Source organism: Mugil cephalus, chromosome 8 (assembly GCF_022458985.1).
Source record: "Mugil cephalus isolate CIBA_MC_2020 chromosome 8, CIBA_Mcephalus_1.1, whole genome shotgun sequence".
Classification (NCBI taxonomy): Eukaryota; Metazoa; Chordata; class Actinopteri; order Mugiliformes; family Mugilidae; genus Mugil; species Mugil cephalus.
Genome location: NC_061777.1, coordinates 18,443,470 through 18,452,126, shown reverse-complemented (window position 1 = coordinate 18,452,126; position 8,657 = coordinate 18,443,470). Strand labels below are relative to the sequence as shown.

Sequence of the window (8,657 nt, the reverse complement as noted above, 5' to 3'; positions counted from 1 at the left end):
TATGTAGGTGTAACTCAGTAAATATATTGTTACTGTACTAACAGTAACTGCACTTATTTGTTAAGAACTGTGTATTTTTTTGTTAATGTATTGCTTGCATTGTGATTTTCTCTCTATTTTTCGTGTCATTTCGATTCATTCATGGTTGGATTTGTATAATTTATTGCTTTTATTTATTTATTTATTTATTTATTTTTTCTGTTATGATTTATGAAGTAGTGTAATTCGGTAAAACGCACGGGATCACATGCGTCAGACAGACACGCTCAGAATTGAGTGTCAAATTTCTCCATATCTCCAGACCAATAGGGAAACCTTCTCTAACCCCAGCCGTGTTCTCAAAGGCTTACCTGTCTCCCCCCGGGGACCGACGCCTTTAATTGCACTGCTGTCATAATTAACGTGGAAGAGCTCGTCTTTTCAGAAAATGAAAACGGGACAGCCACACGCTGAGGTGAAAAGCGGACGCCTGCTTGAAGTTGCCTTCCTCTTATCATCGCTTTTTCTATCAAGAGCACAAGATGCCATCGGACCCTCCTGTTTGGCTTCGAGTCCCGTCGATGGACAGAGGCGTGTTACTTTTCTGCGCCAGGACGCAGCCGGTGTGCGCGTCCTGTACCTCACCCTGTGGTCCGAAGATATGCGACTTTTAACATGCGAAGTAAATTCCAGTCCACTTGTAACGCAGACATATCTCTCTCTTTGCGAGAGAAGCGAGTCCTGGGGTCAAGAGATCAACCAAGGCTTAAATATTAGCCTGTTGTTGGCTTCTGATAACTCTTGCGTCTCCTCCACCGCGCCAAAGATCGCCAGGCGCGCAAACGAAAGAGATGGTGCAGCGGGGAAAACTCGGAGGAAACGCTCCTGGATATTACCAGGAACGCTGTGGTGCGGCAGTGGAAGCAAAGCGGGGGGATACGAACAATTAGGTGAGGATGATGAATTCTTACATTTTTAATTTGTATTTAAAAGGATATGTGCAGTATTGTAGCGTTTTTAAGAAGGTTGAGACCTCTGAAGGAATGTAGAATATGGACCTGAACAGTTTAGGAGCTCTTTCCAGTCCAATATTATAGGCTATAGCCTCGTAGTGTGCAAAGTAGGCCTAATGAAACATACAGCATACATAAATATGATAAAATGATAATGATGCATTGTCCCATTTATGCACCTACTTTCACTGCAGCAAGTTTAGGACAACGATTTTTGTTTTCAGATTTTTTTTTTTTTTTTTTTTTAATTTCTAATCAGGTTAGTGATCTGTGTTTGACAAATATTTTCTTCTGTACCAAACGTCCTTTGATATGTAATTAAGTTCAAATGTTGCTCTTGTTCATAGGGATGTTTGAGAATGCAGACCGATGCTGCCGTGAGCACGACCACTGCCAGCACATCATTCGAGCTTTCACTGTGAATTATGGAGTCTTTAACCCCAACATCTTCACCGTCTCACACTGTGAGTGTGACCAAAGGTGAGCCAAGGGATGCACACATTTGGGCATCTAACACTGGACTAGCGCCTCCAGGGAAACTCCTGCTGCTAGTAATTCACATCTGCCCTGGACCTGTCACCATAGCGCTCTGGTTAGACATAGGACAGATTAGCTTTAAGATTGAACATTAAAGTGTCACTATCGATTATCTTTCTATGAATTTGAGCTCTTCTCTGGAATGCGGACATTACATCATATTATCATTATAAGTATAAAACCATTCATGTTAAAGAGCCAATGGTTATGTGATGTTACCTATTCATCCAGGAGTGATAAACACATCACTGCAGTCTGCCCTCTGGAAAAACATTTGTTGTCAAGAGTGAACACGTTGCTTGCCCTTTTTGTGTGTGCCTTTCCTGGGCATTCCATTCCTCTTTTACAATTTATTATGAAAAGTCAGAGAGATGTCTTTCTGATTTTACCCTCACATCTAGAGTGCAGTCTTAGATGTTTGCCCTCAAGCTCTTGGAGTTCATCCACAAAGAACATAAACACGCTTTAATTCACATTCGCCGATTGGAGGTTACCGATGTACTAATAAGAAGGTGCAGATAAAATACGGTGACATGCAAGTGCATGTGTTTATTGACTCAACCGTTTCTTCACCATGGCTTCTCATTTTTTTCTCCTCCTTCCAGGTTTCGACAGTGCCTTCTTGGCTCCAATGACACCATTTCTAGTATGGTCGGCTACAGCTTCTTTAACATCCTGCGGGTTCCCTGCTTTGAGCTCAAACAGCTGAAGCGGTGCACTGAGTATTACTGGTGGGGAATGTAAGAGACACACTGACATTACTGTTTGAAGCTCTGACTACAAGAGCACCACAAAGCAGCTAGTTTAACATCCTGAGACCCGAGCTTTTGTTTGCAATGCAAATTTTTAAAAATTGCAGTTTTTCCAAGGTATTTCAAATGAATTGTAACTAAGAAGTATAAAAACTAAGCATCTTCTTTAAACAGGAAGTAGTTTTGGAAAAAAATATTATGACTCAATGTGGACACAGCTATTATTTCTCTGTATATCACAAAAGTCACCAGAAAATATAAAACTGTTTATTTTAATACCTGAACTTTGCTGTGACAGACAGAAATGATGAAATCCCAATGTCCTCAGATGAGTACATGCTAATTTGTAGCATGTTGTTGCTCGTTTCTATTGACAGAATTAATTAAATTTGCACGTCATTCAAAGTAGAAAAGTTAATAAGCATAAATAAAGCTGTAGCACCTTTGAGGTTTGTACACTTTTGTCCCATGATTGGCTGCAGACTGAAGCACTTCATGTCCCCATATGAGGACGGAGGGTCTCAGGAGTTTAAACTGTAAAAAAAGAAGGTGTCTCCTTAGATGAAAATGTGTACACTTTCAGACGATGCCTGAGTAGGAGATAAAAATAACCGATATCTGGCAAACCTCACAAAATCAAGAAGGTCACATCTCCACTCCTTTTACCACAACATTATATATGAGGTTACAAAACTAATAGTCTAACAAACAAGAAGCTATTAATGGCTAACCACGTTTCTACCATTTCCAGTATTGGCAAACTGCACTATTGCAATTGTAAATCTGTGTGTGAGTGATATTTTCCAAGTATGAAGGGTATTATGCCTGCTTGAAATGTCTTATCATATTCCAAATAGCAATGTAAACAAACCTCTTATTAATTTGATTTGTAAGGACAGGGTCTATATAAGTTCTAAATGACAAACATTTGTTACTTTTTTTTTTTTTTTTATTTTAATATGATCATTTACTCATCATAGGTGCAAAGCAGCCAAAGAAGCTCCATATGCCGTCTTCAAACCCCCCCTCCCTTACAACGAGTCAGATGTTATAAGCAAATATGGGCACACTAACCAAGACAAGTTACCCAGTAGTGAGGGGCAGCATGGAGTCAAATGCCCCAGCCCTCAGAGAAGGTCATCCAAAACTGATCATCGCTGCCTCTTGAGGGACCCACCCAGAGGAGACACTTTCTACCACAGAAGGAAGAAGGGGAAAGGATGTAAAAGACGCCATAAACTGGATGCAACCTCCCAAATAATCACAGCACCAGCTCTTTTAAATACCTCTCAAAGTAGCTTGTTGTCAAATAGAAGCAGAGCTGGAAAAAATAAGAGCATCAGAAAGGGCTTTTTAGATTACACCATGCAGAACAGAGATGATACACCACGTGTGCAAACTATGTCTGACCCACAAACGCCGGCTACAACCCCAACAACTGCTCCATCATCAACACAGAAGCCAAAACATCAGCTTCACCCAACAACAGCCGTCACAGGGGTAACCAAATCCACCAAAAGTAAGAAAAACGTTCCAAAGCAAAGTCGCTGCTGTGGGCCCAGGATGCCTGTGGGGGGTGACACTTTTAAAGCGCACTGTAAAACATGTCAGGGACAAGAAACAGATACAAATGGATTATCAATCACACAGACAGCATCTGACTTGTTGCCTATCAAAAAGATGGCCGGAACCTCAGAACAGAAAACTTTGGAAATGCTTGGGAATATGGCTACTCTTCCAGCGCCTGTCACAACGAAACAAAGGTCATCGGCCTCTCTTCATGCGGATGGCAAGACAGATAAACAAGCGTACTCACGCCTGCTGTGGAACAGTGCAGGCCAAGAGCACATGGGTAGTACCATAGCTAAAAACATCCAGGCAGAGAGAGCTTTAAAGCAAAATAGGGCAATGCATAACGTGACAGGTGAGTGGATGCTGGTGGTGTGTGGTTTATACCTCTGTGGAACATAGACGCTGCGACCTAAGCCATTTATACTTGACCTAACCTAAACTATAATTTCTACTTTTTATTGAAATTCATTCAAATTTGAAATAAGGTCTTCCATTTAACTGGTGAAATCAGTCTGTCGCCCTGGCTAGTAATAGTTTGAGACACTAATCTTCAAAGCCATCAAAATGAATTTTATCCTTTGAAAAAGTCTCATTTATTAATTACAGTAATTTATTTGTGAGTGCTCAAGTTTTCAATCAAAACCCTTAATCTATTGTAATGAGTATTCCCAGGTGGGAAGTATGAAAATGTGGAAGTTTGGTAGCAGCTTGGCGTAGCTCATAAAAATTCCACAGAGGCCTGTAAAAAGGTGACTCGAAGCAGTGTTCCTCTATGGAGGTCATGCAGGCTGATTTAGCTCTGCCCCCTACAGGCTTAACAATTAAAGTGTTTATCCTTGGTGCAGCGTAAAATCACGAACAAGCAATCAAATGCTCAATTATCTGAAGAAATTATTTGTTCCTGCAGATAATCAGCTCCTGTGTGGAAGCCTCAGACATCTGGATGAATGCGAACTCAAAATCCCTCCTTTGGAGAAGAAATACAATCTGCACAACACGGAGTCAAAGACTGCCTACCACTGTGATTGCACCAGCCGGTAACACAAAATAGCCTTCACCCCAAATAATCCATTGTGACTGTGTTGTGTATTTGAAGTAACGAGGGCAACTGCCACATTTAGCCAGACTGAAAATCACGTAAAATGAATCACGATTTAGTTTAAGTTGAAAGCACAATGTTGAGACCGTTGCTGCTCTGTACCAAAGGAAATAATTGTGCTGTAACCATAAAAGCAGCGTCACTCTCTACAAAGACAGCGGGAGCACAATGTAATATGCACGTTAAAAATGACAGGTTCTTCCGTAACAATTGCCATCTACGGCTTTCTCCCCAACTAACATGTGGTGGATCTCAGCAGGATAAAATGGTGCAGGTGGAATCAATAATGTTAATGATGTCTGCATTCCATTCAGGTTTACGAGTTCAAGGCCCTGGGCTTAGTTCTCCATTCGGACGCAGGTGTAGCTAATAAATTAAACAGTCGCCCAGTTCTACTAATAATGTCAAAAGTGAAGCAGCTAAACGGAAAGTGCTTAAGTAACATTATGTGAGGTAAGGGTCTGTGCTTTGCTTGCTTGAAAAAAAAAAAAAAAAAAAATGCGGATCCCGTAATGTTGCAGTCCTGCAGTTTGTTTGCACTTGAGTGGGTATGATTGACAGCAGGTATTGTTCATCGTTCCCATCTGCGGTATGTTTAAAAATGGGCAGCTTTATCTTTCTGTCAGTTCATATAGGTAGATTTAAATCGCTCTGACACTTTCTCTATTTTATGTCTGAACCCATTTCTACAAGTTGTAACCTCACATACAAGAATAAACTTGATTTTCTGTCAATTTTACAGCCTGGCTGTGCAGATTGCAAACTTCAAGCAACCCAGTATTCTCTCCTCTCTCCTGGTGGATTTCGTCTCTGAACAGTGCTTTTCTCTGTCAAAGAAGAAAAAATGCCACAACAAGAAAAGGTTTATGTTAATGTCAGACAATTTTGTGTTAACTCGGTTTGCTTTAATAACAGAATAACAGATAGGTTGGATTCTCCTGCTGATATTTTTATATGTCTCTTTTCTAGATGCTCTAGAGGCTTCACTAAAGCCTCTGACCTACATCAAGCACTTAAGAAGAGAGAGGAAAAGGAGAGTGCTGGGGTACGAATTCCTGGCAATGCCAGGAAAAGAAGGATTCCTGTTAGTCTTTATAAGCGATGCCTGAGGCTAGGAAGGAGAGCTGATGTTATGGAACAGCTTGGGTGATTACAGACTAAGCTGCTATGTGCACCAACAATAAATGTGCATTTCATGCAGAATTTCAGGGCCTCTTTACGATGGTGTAAAATAGCACGGTGTTAAAGGACTCAAAGCCCCGAACACCTTATTACATCTGTAAGTATATAAACATAAATGTCACCATAAATCATGAATGTAAGTTTTAAGAAAGTACTACATGAAAATGCAATAAAATTATTTATTTTTTGTTTTGGTTTCTGTTCAGCAATTGATTCAAATGCCACAGATCAACTGCATTTTCACTAATCAGATGACTACTGTTGCTTCTGCTTCAATAACAGTGGTTTTATTTAACGGAAAGGAAAACAAACACCCCCAGGGTCAGCTTCCAGAATTTAGGGAACCAATTTTATAAAATACTTTTTGGGTTCCATCCATAGTTGCAATGTTTTCTATTTGTAATGGTCTTACTCTTGCTTTTATCTACATTATTTTTTTCTTTCTTTTTTTTTTTTTGCCTAATCTCATACAATTGTGTGGCATGTACTCTTTATTAGTTCATTAAGGTTATGGCATTCCTCATTAGTTTTAATTTTAGTCAGTGTACAAATTCTGGCAAAATATAAATTCATGTTTGGTCAATATACAAAACCAAAGCTACATTGTAGTTTCAGTTTATGATCCTGCAGAAACTCATATTGAACTGCTTACAAATGTGTTACGGGATGTTATGACAGTAGTGGACATGAGATTGACTACTGCTGGAGTAGATGTAGTAGATGTTGCATAATGTAGCTGTCTAATGGGAGAAGTGGCATATTGACGCACTTCCACTATATAACAGCTGCAGAGACCTTCAGTCTTCGATGATCATTGACTGGGTAAGTGTGCAACATGTTAACAAGTGTTTAACTGGACTTTTCTGTGCCCACGACCTCATACAATTGTGCAGCATATCCTCTTAATTACTTCATTAATGCATGCAGTTCAACAGTCCTTCATGTATTCTCCCCTTCATGAAGGTTATGGCATTCATCATTAGTTTTATCATTAATTTTAGGCTGAATAATGCAAGTTGAATTACCTTTTTTTCTTAGACTGTTTGAATATAATTATTAACTAATTACATTATAATTATAAAGAAGGGGGATTTAGTTCAGATAGATACTTTATTATCTCAAACTGGGATATGTAACTGTTGCAGCAATGTAGGCTCTCAGTATACCTCACTACAAGGGGGAAAAAAGAAAATTCTATAAACACAACATTTGCTAGAATACTAAATAACATTATATCACAAAGCATTTGTTTTCACCAGTGTGTTTTGTTGATAAATGGTGGCGTTGGGTCCCAAAGTGAACTCGTGAATTTTTTGACAGCTTTTATTCTGAGCAGTGGTGCATTCTGGGAGCAGCTCGTCGGCCCTGGAAACATGGCGTCGCTCTGACAGCTTGGTGACTCTCATTATCTTCACCAGCCACGGACGCGGTGGCCGGGCCAGGGGAGGAGTTGTCCTTAACCGCAATTTCCTCGTGAAGGGACATTGCTACGGTTGCAGTGTTCGCCCCGAAAAGACTGCCGTTTGAACGGTGCGACGCAATAACGGATTTAATAGGGGTGTCACGCCCACTCTGCACGGTAACGTTATAACGATAGCGTACGGTGAGTTAGCTCCGCTCCAGCTAACCAGACAGCTAGCAGCCACTGTCAGCAGGACACGAGCACCCATGTAATGTGAAGAGGACCTGCCACTACTGCTTGGTCACTGCCCAGCTTTCAACCTTGCGCTACGGTCTGTGCGGTCAAACGCCGTCGTCAGATAAGACAACGACAGTTACGGCACTTATGTTATTGTAGCTCGCTCGCTAGCTAGCTAGGGCGTTTCTGTAATCCTGCCACTGAATTTTTAATGTTCGACCCCTTTGGCATCACTGTCGGAGGAGAGAGCGATGGGCTCCGGGGCCGTGGATTCGTCCCAGTGGCTTTCGGTGAAGGAGGAGACCATTTTTCTCCACGACGGACTCATTCGGGTCACAGATCTGGCCGAACTGCCCAGTGAAATTGGAGCGTCGGAGCAGGGGGACACCGAGCAAGAGGTGGGTGAAGGCAATCTCACATAAACACACCATACAGAGAGATGCACATAGGAACACGCGTGGATACCCGTGGCCGGGGTGTCTTTTTATTTATTTTATCTGATCTGATGTTATAATGTGTTTTCACTGTTGCATGCAATACGATGTCAGCGGTAATGGCAGAACCAGCTCGTTGCAAGTTTCCTGCGCTGTTGTTATTGATTCACTGTCAAAAAGTCAATGGTTGGCGGCTCACTTCCTGTCGTTTCCTTCAAAACATAGGGCAAAAGTGTAGAGTACGACTTCAAAAACACGTTTAACTGTTATTTAATCTCTGCGTGTATTTCTTTTAATGTCGTGTCAAATTAATGGGGGCTTACTACCTGAATTATTGTACTGAAATTAGTTAATACTTTTATAATAGAAGGACCTTCAGTAAGGAAACCTGCACCTTGATCAGAATTGGAAATATATCTGTTATAGGTAGCTCCTCAAATTGCACAACAA

The 8,657-nt window shown here is 40.9% G+C and overlaps 2 protein-coding genes across 5 annotated transcripts in view; both read left to right on the top strand.

Annotated features, from left to right (window-relative positions):
• The first annotated feature begins 408 nt into the window (after positions 1 to 408).
• On the top strand, positions 409 to 6,323 carry LOC125012413 (group 3 secretory phospholipase A2-like). Its single transcript, XM_047592358.1, has 7 exons — positions 409 to 929; positions 1,340 to 1,472; positions 2,135 to 2,269; positions 3,262 to 4,205; positions 4,761 to 4,890; positions 5,695 to 5,814; positions 5,922 to 6,323. Exons 1-7 carry the CDS (start codon positions 428 to 430, stop codon positions 6,100 to 6,102), a joined length of 2,145 nt encoding a protein of 714 aa, XP_047448314.1. The 5' UTR covers positions 409 to 427; the 3' UTR covers positions 6,103 to 6,323.
• A 1,164-nt stretch (positions 6,324 to 7,487) lies between these two features.
• Positions 7,488 to 8,657, top strand: part of LOC125011980 (probable E3 ubiquitin-protein ligase HECTD4) — a 34,483-nt gene continuing 33,313 nt past the window's right edge. For all 4 annotated transcript variants that reach the window (XM_047591545.1, XM_047591543.1, XM_047591544.1 and 1 more), the window contains exon 1: positions 7,488 to 8,171. In XM_047591545.1, the coding sequence (XP_047447501.1) occupies positions 8,025 to 8,171 (147 nt within the window). In that variant the 5' untranslated portion in view covers positions 7,488 to 8,024. The remainder of the gene's footprint in view (positions 8,172 to 8,657) is intronic.